The sequence below is a fragment of the Chlorocebus sabaeus genome, chromosome 22 (genome assembly GCF_047675955.1).
Source record: "Chlorocebus sabaeus isolate Y175 chromosome 22, mChlSab1.0.hap1, whole genome shotgun sequence".
Taxonomy (NCBI): Eukaryota; Metazoa; Chordata; class Mammalia; order Primates; family Cercopithecidae; genus Chlorocebus; species Chlorocebus sabaeus.
The window spans coordinates 98,026,316-98,038,351 of NC_132925.1; the positions used below are offsets into that span (position 1 = coordinate 98,026,316).

Genomic DNA, 12,036 nt, shown 5'->3' on the forward strand with positions numbered 1-12,036 from the left:
TGTCATACTCTGAGAGTTTTAAATACTGGTAAGTTATAAGTAATTAAGGAACTTCTGTCATTGTATTTCTTTGCTTGTTTGTTTTGAGATAGGGTCTCACTCTGTTGCCCAGGTTGGAGTACGGTAGCATGATCATGGCTCACGGCAGCCTCGACCTCCTGGGCTCAGATCATCCTCCCACCTCAGCCTCCTGGGTAACTGGGACTACATCTGTGCACCTCCGTGCCTGGCCAATTTTTTTGTATATTTTGTGAAGATGGGGTTTCGCCATGTTGCCTAGGCTGGTCTTGAATTCCTGGGCTCAAGTGATTCGCCCACCTTGGCCTCCCAAAGTGCTGGGATTACAGGTACGTGACTGTCATTGTATGTCTTGAGTTTTGGTTCTAGCACTTGCTCAATTGTTACATAACCTCAATATCCTTAGTATCTAAATTAAACTGACTTTCTGAACAATCATAATTTTAAGGCGGTTACCATGATTGTTAGAAAACATCAGTATTTTGACTTATTTAACTTCATAATTAGTACTGATAGCTGGTACAGCAAATTTGTCTTCTTTGTTCTTTTTGTGAGTGTCTTGACTATCCCTGGCCCTTCGCATATCAGAATAAATTTTAGAATCAGCTTGTCCAATTCTGCAAATCATCTATTTTTAAAACCTACACGGATTATGCAGATAAATTTGAGGAGAACTGATATATTTATGATTTTGAGTCTTCCAAATCACATTTGGAATTGTACTGAATCTGTGTATTGATTGGGAAAGTATTGATATCTTTATGATATTTATATAGTCCTCCAATGCACAAAAACTATTTACATATATTAATATATTAACAAATTTTATTACAATTCTTTTATTCTATACAGAATGCCTTTGTACATCTTTCTTTGGTTGAATTTTTTCTCAGGTAATTTTGTATTTCAAAGGGATAACATATTCACGAACCTAGAACACTAGAAAGTGAAGAAAGGTATATGGGGAGAAATCTTTTTCCTAGTTTTGTACCCCATCTGTCTAGTTCCCCAATAAATATTATAATTATATGTAATCTAATATAAATATTATAAAATACAAATATAATTTCTTATATTTACAGAGTGAATTTTGTACATATGAGCAAATACAAATGTAGATTTTGTGTCATTTTATGCAACAGATAGAAACTCACTTTTTTCGCTCAATAGTTATACACTATTAGGAACAGTACATGGAGCAACATAGTATTGGAAGTTCTGGCCAGGGCAATCAGGCAAGAGAAAGAAATAAAGGGTATTTAGATAGGAAGAGAGGAAGTGAAATTGTCTCTGTTTGCAGATGACATGATTCTATATTTAGAAACCCCCCTCGTCTCAGCCCAAAAACTCTTTAAGCTGATAAGCAATTTCAGCAAAGTTTCAGAATACAAAATCAGCGTGCAAAAATCACAAGCATTCCTATACATCAACAATAGACAAACAGAGATCCAAATCATGAATGAACTGCCATTGACAATTGCTACAAAGAGAATACAATACTTAAGAATACAGCTAACAAGGGACAGGAAGGACCTCTTCAAGGAGAACTACAAACCATTGCTCAAGGAAATAAGAGAGAACACAAACAAATTGGAAAACATTGTATCCTCATGGATAGGAAGAATCAGTATCATGAAAATAGCCATACTGCCCAAAGTAATTTATAGATTCAATGCTATTCCCATCAAACTACCATTGACATTCTTCACAGAATTAGAAAAAACTACTTTAAATTTCATGTGGAACCAAAGAGAGCCTGTATAGCCAACACAATCCTAAGCAAAAAGAACAAAGCTGAAAGCATCACACTACTTGACTGCAAGGCTGCAGTAACCAAAACAGCATGGTACTGGTACAAAACAGACATATAGCCCAATGGAACAGAACAGAGACCTCAGAAATAACCCACACATCTATAACCATCTGATTTTCAACAAACCTGACAAAAACAAGCTATGGGGAAAAGGTTCCCTATTTGATAAATGGTGCTGGAAAAACTGGCCAGCCATATGCAGAGAACTGAAACTGGACCCATTCCTTACACCTTATACAAAAGTTAGCTCAAGATGGTTAAAGACTTAAATGTAAAGCCCAAAACCATAAAAACCCTAGAAGAAGACCTAGACAGTACCATTTAGGACATAGGCATGGGCAAAGACTTCATGACAAAAACACTAGAAGCAAAGGCAACAAAAGCCAAAATTGACAAATGGAATCTAATTAAACTAAAGAGCTTCTGCATGGCAAAATAAACTAGCATTAGAGTGAACAGACAACCTACAGAATGGGAGACAATTTTTGCAATCTACCCATCTGACAAAGGTCTAATATCCAGAATCTACAAGGAACTTAAACAAATGTACAAGAAAAAAGCAAACAACCCATCAAAAAGTGGGCAAAGGATACGAACAGACACTTCTCAAAATAAGACATCTATGCAGCCAACAAACATATGAAAAAAAGCTCATCATCCCTGATCATTAGAGAAATGCAAATCAAAACCACAATGAGATACCATCTCATACCAGTCAGAATGGCGATTATTAAAAAGTCAAGAAACAAAAATGCTGGTGAGGCTGTGGAGAAATAAGAAAACTTTTGGACTGTTGGTGGGACTGTAGATTGGTTCAACCATTGTGGAGGATGATTCCTCAGGGATCTAGAACCAGAAATACGATTTGGCCCAGCAATCCCATTACTGGGTATACACCCAAAGGAATATACATCATTCTACTATAAAGACACATGCACACCTATGTTTATTGCAGCACTATTTACAATAGCAGAGACATGGAACCAACCCAAATGCCCATCAGTGATAGACTGGATAAAGAAAGTGTGGCACACATACACCATGGAATTCTATGCAGCAATAAAAAAGAATGAACTCATATCCTTTGCAGGGCCATGGATGAATCTGGAAGCCATCATCCTCAGCAAACTAACACAGGAACAGAAAACCCAACACTGCATGTTCTCACTCATAAATGGAAGTTGAACAATGAGAACAGATAGACACAGGGAGGGGAACAACACACACCAGGGCCTGTCAGGGGATGGGGAGCAAGGGGAGGGAGAGCATTAGGACAAATACCTAATGCATGTGGGGCCTAAAACCTAGATGATGGGTTGATAGGTACAGCAAACCACTCTGGCACATGTATACCTATGTAATTTGCATGTCCTGCACATGTATCCTGGAACCTAAAATTAAAAAAAATATATGTGTATATATATACACACGCACACACAAATATATATATACACGCATATATATATATGTATGAATACATAACAATGAGAATGTAAACTTTATTTTTCAACATAAGCTCCATCAAGGTCAAGATACTTTGGTAAGCGATGATACTAGCCATGAAAAAAAAAGACTCTTATATGGAGATACGTATACTGGAGCTATTTCTTAATAATTAACTTAGGTATATTTCTCAATCAGTACTTGTAGCTCCGTGCTTCCTCTTCTTTTCATGTAATAGAACATTTCCATCCCAGCACTTTTGGAGGCTGGGGCAGGAGGATCTCTTGAGCCTAGGAGTTTGAGACCACCCTGGTCAACATGTGAAACCTTGTCTAAAAAACTTGCAAAAATTAGCTGTGTGTAGTGGTGTGCACCTGTAGTTCCAGCTGCTTGGGAGGCTGAGGTGGGAAGATTGCTTGAGCCTAGGAGGTTGAGGCTGCAGTCAGCCATGATTGTGCCACTGCACTCCAGTCTGGGTGTCAGAGCAAGATCCTGTCAAATAAATAAATGAATGAATAAATAAATAAATAAATAAATAAATAAATAAGAGAACATTCCCTGTGCGATGTACATTATGTGCCAAGTTTTGTGAAAGGTACTTTCCCTTGCAGTTCTTTGGGGATAGCGCTGGAGAATTTATTTCTACTTTACCACTATTTTGGACCCTCAAGGCCTTGACATCAAGGCTCAAACTTACAAAGTTTTGTATGCCCCCAGAGAAAATAAAACTTCAGTGCTCAGTTTATCCCATGCTTTCAATTGTCTGTTTTTTGGCTTAATTATTCTTTATTATCTTGTCAGATCTTTGAGGCATTTTAAGGATGTCAAAATAAAACCAGTTGCTTTCATTAGAAGAGTAATCAGGTACCTGGTCTGCTATCTTACCAATAATGAGAGTCTAGTCTAATTCTTCTTTTTTTGGTCCTATAGTTTTTCCTCCCTGCCCCCTGCTTGAGATATAATTGGTATAAAATAAACACGTATTTAAAGATCACAATTTGATAAATGTTTATTTATGTATACACCTATGAAATCATCACTACACACAAAAAATGAACCTATCTATCACCTCCAAAAGTTTCCTTAGCATCCTTTTTAATCCCTTCCTGTCTCCATACTCCATACATACTATATAAAGTTTTGCTTTCTTTATATAGACTTGTTTGCATTTTCTAGAATTTTATGCAGATAGAATCATACAGAATCATGTTCCTACTAGATCTAAAAGTAGATCTAGAGTGTAATTTTTCTTGGCATATACTTTTTTTTTTAGGATGGAGTCTCATTCTCTCACCCAGGCTGGAGTGCAGTGACACGATCTTGGCTCACTGCAACCTCCACCTCCTGGGTTCAAGCGATTCTCCTGTTTCAGCCTCCTGAGTAGCTTGGACTCCAAGTGTGTACCACCACACCGAGCTAATTTTTGTATTTTTAGTAGAAACGGGGTTTTGCTACATTGGCCAGGCTGGTCTCGAACTCCTGACCTCAAGTGATCTGCCTGCCTCAGTCTCCCAAAGTGTGGAGATTACAGGTGTTAGCTACCACGCCTAGCCCTTGGTATATACTTTAATTGAATACAAGCTAGGCTATTTGAATAAAGGGATGATAATGTGGCTATGAAATATAACTACATCTCCTGATAGCAAACTGGAAAAGGAAGTTAAGTCCCTGAATCTACAAAAATAAATAACTTTTCAGGACATGAGGGCTTTGTGGAATTGTCCCTTTGACTATAATAAACCTTAAAAATCTCAGGTCAGTGCTGATCTGTTGGGACTGAGCTGAAGTGATTATATATAGTATATATAATATACCAACCTAAGTCTTGTTGGCTCTCTAGTAACACCCTAAGGCTTACGGACAGAAGACCAGACCTTATTCTGTAGAGGATATTATAAGGCAACACCTTTTCAGTTTATGTATTTTTCTTGCTTTTGTCAAGGATACCTGTCACCCTGAGTTCAGGTATTCTTATTTTGTCTTTTTTGTTTTATTGCATAATTTCTTTCTTCTTGCCTTGCTCATAGTCACAGCCAAAGTCTCTCTCATTACCTTCTAGGCCCTCATGGGCTGGCTCTTCAGAATCTATCTGACCTAATTCCTCACTACCTTCCTACTCACTCCTTCCAGCTGTACTGACCTCCCCACAGTTCTTTAAACCCACTATGCCATGCTTTTGCCTCACCATATTGACATTTGCTGTTCCTTCTGCTTGTAATATTTTCTTCTGAGTTGTTTGTATTTTCTCTCTGCTCAAAAATCCCTTCAGAAAACCTTTCCCTGGCTATGAGTGATCTGAGATGGAGCCAGCCTGTCGACAGTCTTTCTGCAACCTCTTACTCTGCTGTTTTTCTTGATAGCACTCGTCATTATCTTGACTTACTTATTTTGTTTACTTCTCTAAAAAAAAAATCTCAGCCGGGCATGGTGGCTCATGCCTGTAATCCCAGCACTTTGGGAGGCTGAGGTGGGTAGATCACCTGAGGTCAGGAGTTCGAGACCAGCCTAGCCAACATGGCGAAACCCTGTCTCTACTAAAAGTACAAAAAATTAGCTGGGCATGGTGGCTCAGGCTTGTAATTCCAGCTGCTTGGGAGGTTGAGGCAGGAGGATCACTTGAACCTAGGAGGCAGAGGTTGTGATGAGCTGAGATCATGCCACTGCACTCCAGCCTGGGCAACAAGAGCAAAACTTTGTATCAAAAACAAAATGAAACAAACAAAAAACCAGAAAATAACAACAAAAACAAAATGAAACAAAAAATCTCAGTCTTCCCCTGAGCGCTTAATATTAAGGAAGAAAATGTATCTGCCTCTTTATGGTTTACGGCCATTATTAAGAGGAGTTTCTGGTGCACAGTAGGTGCTTTTTTCATGCATGAACTGCACCAAGGCCAGTGGGACAGGAGAGAAGTGAGGAAGGAGGCAGGGTTGGAGAGACTGGCAGGGACATGATCATGAAGGGCTCCTTGCCAGTCCGATGTCTTGGTCTTGATCCGAAGAGCAAGGGGAACTCATTAAAGAGTTTTAAGAAGAGTAATTATGTCAGCTGATTTGCATGCCAAAAAGATAATTCTGGTTTAAATGTGGAGAGTAGTGGAGACTGAAGACAAGATTCTCAGAGCCTGGATGAGAGTAAGCAACGTAGGAGCAAAACTAGGAGAGAGAAGTAGTTATTTCAGGAAAGGGTAAGTCAGGACTGAATGTAGTTTAAGGCCCAATTTAAAGGCCTAACAGGGATCTGTTGGATTTAATGACATGAAAGTCACTGGTAACTCAACAAGAGCTTTTTATATATTTATTTATTTTCCCTGGAATGAGGGAGATAGAAGAAATCATATTGGAGTGGGTTGAGGCGTTAGTGGAAGGTGAGGAAACTGAGAAAGTCAGTGTAAAGTGAGGATAGTTGTGAAAAGGGGCAAAGGGATGAGGAAGGTCTTGTTTTCAAAATGAGTGACCCTATTCAGGTGGAAACAGGAAAGATCTAGAGGGGGTAAGATGTTGAAAATTTAGGAGCAATAAGGGATAGTCCATTAGCTAATGACCCTGAGGAGGGCAGGATGGGAATGGGATCCTGAGCCCAAGTGGAGGGAGATGAATGGAGGAACCTGTCCTATTATAACCATTGGGCAGAAGTAGCAGATGGCTTTATGTGGAGGAAAGTTTGCCTTTCCTTTCTCAGAACTTCCATTCTTTTTATGTGTGTCGGAGGAAAGTAGGGGAAGTGGTGGGAGGGTCATAGGTTTAAAATAGCCTTTTCAGGGAGGGTGGTGATAAGAGAAATAGTATGGCTGGAGATTGATGTTGAAGGTCCCCTGAGGATGCTGATCCCAAGTAAGTAATGGACTCTGTGCTCTGTGGTGCCACCTTCTCTAAGGGCCCAGTTGCCTGAGAGCAGACTTAGAGAAAACAAGCGGCTGGCTTTCTCAGAGGTTGAGGTTTCCCAAACAAGAGTAAAGGGACAACTAAAGAGACCGAGTTCAGGTTTGGGGCAGGAGTGATTAAATGATGGGCCAGGGATTCTAAGTGGCTGGGAGTGAAGTAGGTGATCTGTTGAGGGAAAGAAGAGGGGCCAGGGGAGAGGGCACAGAGTCCACTGATGTTAAGAGTTGTGGTGGGCAACTCTTTTAAATAAGGGAAGAATAAGGGAAGGAAAGAAAGTTGTGTTTGCAAGTTAAATTTAGTGTGAATTAGTGATTTTTGAGTTGGAGCAGCTCCTGATCATAATGTCCAGGGTATAACCATATGTGGAATTCTATAATCAAGTAAGAGTATGGTTTTAATGGGTCATGATTCTTCTCATGGGTATAAAATCCTTTTGGATTAGTAATGTACTAATTCTTTTTTAAAATTTCAACTTTATTTTAGATTCAGGGGGTACATGTGTAGGTTTGTTACATGAATAGATTGCATGATGCTGAGGTTTGGGGTATGACTGATCCTGCCTCCCAGGTAGTGAACATAGTAGTCAATATGCAGTTTTTCAGCCCTTACTCCTATCCCACCCTCCCCACTTACAGTAGTCCCTTGTGTCTTTTGTTCCTATCTTCTATGTGTACACCATGTTTAGTTCTCACAAGTGAGAACACATGGTATTTAATTTTCTGTTCTTGCTTCAATTAGCTTAAGATAATGGCCTCCAGCTGCATCCATGTTGCTGCAGTAGTATTTCATGGTAGATATATACTACATTTTCTTTATCCAGTTCACTGTTGATGGGAACCTAAGTTGATTCCATGTTTTTGCTCTTGTGAATAGTGCTACGACGAACACGTAAGTGTGTGTGTGTTTTTGGTGGAATGATGTATTTTCCTTTGGGTATATAACCAGTAATGAGATTACTGGTTCAAATGGTAGTTCTAGTTTTAGTTATTTGAGCTATCTCCAAACTGTTTTTCATAGTAGCTGAAGTAAGTTAATAATGTACTAGTTCTGTCATTTGGACAATCTTGAGTATGTTCTGTAAGTAGAACCTAATTTTTTCTGCTTTAAAAATTAATTTTTTTCATCTTTCTGTGTGGTACCTGATTTATTTTCTGATTGTATTTGATAGGCTGCAGGAGTGTGCTTGAGGTTATTACACTAATTTGGTTAATCTTCTGGGAGAGAATTGTTGCTCATGTCATTAAAATCAGTGTACCCGCTCATTTGCTTGTTTTATTTAGCTCTTTTTCTTACTAGGTAACATACTACCTTTTACTTGTGCTTCTGAATTATCCTAAGATATTACTCAAACTTGTGTTTTCTATGCTTTCAAATCATTCCAGATAATGTAATACTTTTAAGATAGTTGTATCTGTATTATCATCTACAATTATCATTAGATTGATTTATCTGTCAGATCATATTGGATCATATTGTCATTTCTCAAGTTTTTAAATCTAGCTTCTATTGAGGGGATCTCACCCATATCATAGATAATGCAGTGAGAAATAGAATAAATACCTTGTATATACAATGCAGTAAAAGATTCTTGATCTAGTCATTATCGTCAAGTAGTAAGTAATACTTTAAATAGATTATTAGGTTTTAGATAGTTTGTGTACTTGGAGCTGTGCCATTTGCTTGAATGGGTTAATATCTTTTGTGCTGTTAGCTTCACTGCCTTTTTTTTTCCCACTTCATTTTAGGAAGGAAAAAAAAAGAACCCTAGAGAGTGCTGGGCTGTTCCCTTGGCTGCATACACAGTGCTAATGAGGTGCCTTCGGGAAGGGGTAAGGCTCCTTTGTTGTCCTCTGTAGATGCTGGCAATTGTAATAACCCTTCAGGCACTGTATGAGGATTGTAGCCTGCAGCGGTGCAGGAGCTTGTCAACTAAGTATTGCTCCTGAATTTAAATAATCCCAACAACCCACCATGAGCAAGTGACCTACAGTGGAGCAAGTGTAAAAATGATCTAGCTTTCTCATTCACTTGTTTAAATGTCTTGCTTTTTAAAGGAATGATAGCTTATATAAACAATGTAACTAGCATTCAATAGCATATTCTTAATGACCCTCCCCGCTCCCCCCTTAAAGTTATTGATACACCAGTTTAGTAAGGTAGGTGTGTGCAGAGAATTTTCTGTGAGCCCGAGACAACCCGTGATTATCTTGTCAGATCGCCATTTTGAGGTTTAGAAACAGGGAAGCTTCTAATATCCATTGATTTTAATATTAAGTAGTATTTATTATGTGATGTGATTTTTCAGTTTATTCACATCATTTCTTAAGCAATTGTTAATGGCTGAAAGCCAGCCAGCTGACCAACAAACCAACTCATCTCTATGTAGCTCCCACGTGTAACTATGTAAAGGATTTAGTAACCAACCTAAAAGGCTGGCATTTTCTGTTTGCATTAAATCATTTGACATTGTTTCACCCAAGGCAGAGCCATAGGGTGAAAACATTCCTTCAGGAATGAAAAAGATTTATCAGGATAAACATCTTTCTTTTGAGTTCATTGCTTCCTACTTTATATGGTAACAGAATCGTGTTCTAAGTGTAGAAAAACTCCCCGAGGTTTTCCCCTAGTGATCCAGAAGAAAAGTTTGAGCTCTTCCCAGTCTGTAGGTTTGAATACCTAGTCATTTGTTGTTATGGGATATGATGTATATTAACAATTGTACTTTGTCAATGGTATGAAAATTAAGTCATTCTCAGCTATCATCAAAAGACATGTTTGGGTTTAGCATTGAAAGCTTCAAGGTAGGTGCACTTAGAGGCACACGGATGAAAAAATTCCTGTTCACACACAGACCTCACCTATTGTGGGAGCGAAAATAAAAACATAAAGTGGAATATGTCAAACACATGAATGCAAAAGAACAAAATATAGGAACTCAAGGGAGAGAGAAGACTTCTAGGGATCCTGTTGACAGTGTAAAAGTCATTATTGTGAATAGTGCTGTGATAAGCATGGGAGTATAAGAGTGCAGTTGCCTCTTTGATATACTGGTTTTCTTTCTTTAGCGTATATACCCAGCAGTGGGACTGCTGGATCATATGGTAGCTCTACTTTTAGTTTTTTTTTTTTTTTAAGGAAACTCCATACTGTTTTCTATAATGGCTGTACTAATTTACATTCTCACCAACAGTGTAGAAGAGTTGTCCTTTCTTCACATCCTTGCCAGCATCTGTTGTCTTTTTGATAATCGCCATTTTAATTGGAGTGAGATGGTATCTTATTGTGGTTTTGATTTGCATTTCCCTGATGATTAGCGTTGTTGAGACTTTGGTTATGTACCTGCTAGCAATTTTTATGTCTTCTTTTGAGAAATGTCTTTTCAGATCATTTGTCCATTTTCAAATTGGGTTGTTTGTTTGTTTGTTTTGCTATTGAGTTGAAGTCCTTATATATTCTGTTTATTGTTTTAAACATTTCAACTGTTATTTTAGATTTAGGGGGTACATGTGCAGGTTTGCTATATGGGTATATTGCGTGATGCTGTGGTTTGGGGTTATGACTGATCCTGTCACCCAGGTAGTGAGCCTAGTATCCAGTAGGTAGTTTTTCAGCCCTTATTCTCTGTCCACCCTCTCCCCTCTAGAAATCTCCAGTGTCTGTCGTTTTCTTCTTTCTGTCCACTTATACCCAATGTTAGTCCCACTTGTAAGTGAGAACACATGGTATTTGGTTTTCTGTACCTGCTTTAATCTGTTTAGGATAATGGCTTCCAGCTGCATCCATGTTGTTGCAAAGAACATGATTTTATAATTTTTTTATGGCTGCATAGTTTTTTATGATGTATATGTATTACGTTTTCTTTATCCACATATTCTGGTTATTAATCTCTTAGCTAAGATATGGAATCAACTTAAGTGTCCATCAGTGAATGAACGGATACAGAAAATGTGGCATATGTACACCATGAAATATTATTTAGCTGAACAGTAAATTGATCGGTTCTTAATGCTGAACTCTATATAAATGGAATGGTGCCATATTCTTTTGAGACTTAATTCTTTTGCTTTTAAAGCTAGGTTAGTTTACATGCTGATTGTGTAAACTATAGCTCATTTGGACCACTGTTTAGGTGTTGTTGAAATATGCCTCAGTGCATGTGCGTGAGTACACACACACACACACACACACAGTTTCCCCACATCACTGAGTGAAAGTCTGCCTTCTCTCCCCTGCTCTGCAGTGTCACCTCTGTCACATCAATTGGCATGTCTCTTTCTGGGCTCTATTTGGTTCTGCTGGTCTACTTATTTCTGGACTCTGTGTGTGTATGTGTGTGCATGCATGTGTGTGTATCAATTTGTACCCCACCTGCAGGGTATGGAAGTACTCATTAACCCGTATCTTCCCAAACATTTGACAGAGGTGAACTTTAAATTTTTGTCAATCTAGTGGGCATTAAGTGGTTTATTTTTATTTTTTTGAGACAGGATCTCACTGTCACCCTGGCTCCCTGCAGCCTCCGCCTCTGGGATCAAGTAATCCTCCTGCCTCAGCCTCCCGAGTAGCTGGGACTACACATGCATACTACTATGCCCGGCTAATTTTTGTATTTGTAGAGACAAGAGTTTCACCATGTCGCCCAGGCTGGTCTCTAACTCATAGGCTCTAGGGATCCACCTCCCTTGGCCTCCCAGAGAGTTGGGATTACAGATGCCAGCCACTCTGCCCAGCCATCGTTTCTTATAGTAGTTTTAACATGTATTTCCCTGATTACTAATGAGGATGACCATCCTTTTCTATTTACCTCGTTTTTTGGGCTTCCTGTTTTGAAAAGTGCTTGTCAAGTCTTAAAGTTGTTTTTTTCCTATTGCTTTGTAG

General features: G+C 38.7%; 1 protein-coding gene across 10 annotated transcripts in view; it reads left to right on the forward strand.

Moving 5' to 3' along the window:
- The window catches only part of ULK4 (unc-51 like kinase 4), a 702,682-nt gene that overhangs the window by 115,740 nt on the left and 574,906 nt on the right, over positions 1-12,036 (forward strand). For 9 of the 10 annotated variants that reach the window (XR_012090659.1, XM_073010314.1, XM_073010313.1 and 6 more), the window contains one exon: positions 8,904-8,987. The exons of the other annotated variant lie outside the window; for it this stretch is intronic. Coding sequence is in view for 8 of the 9 variants with exons in the window: in XM_073010314.1 (XP_072866415.1) it covers positions 8,904-8,987 (84 nt within the window). In the remaining variant the exon portion in view is untranslated. The remainder of the gene's footprint in view (positions 1-8,903; positions 8,988-12,036) is intronic. 10 annotated transcript variants of the gene reach the window in all.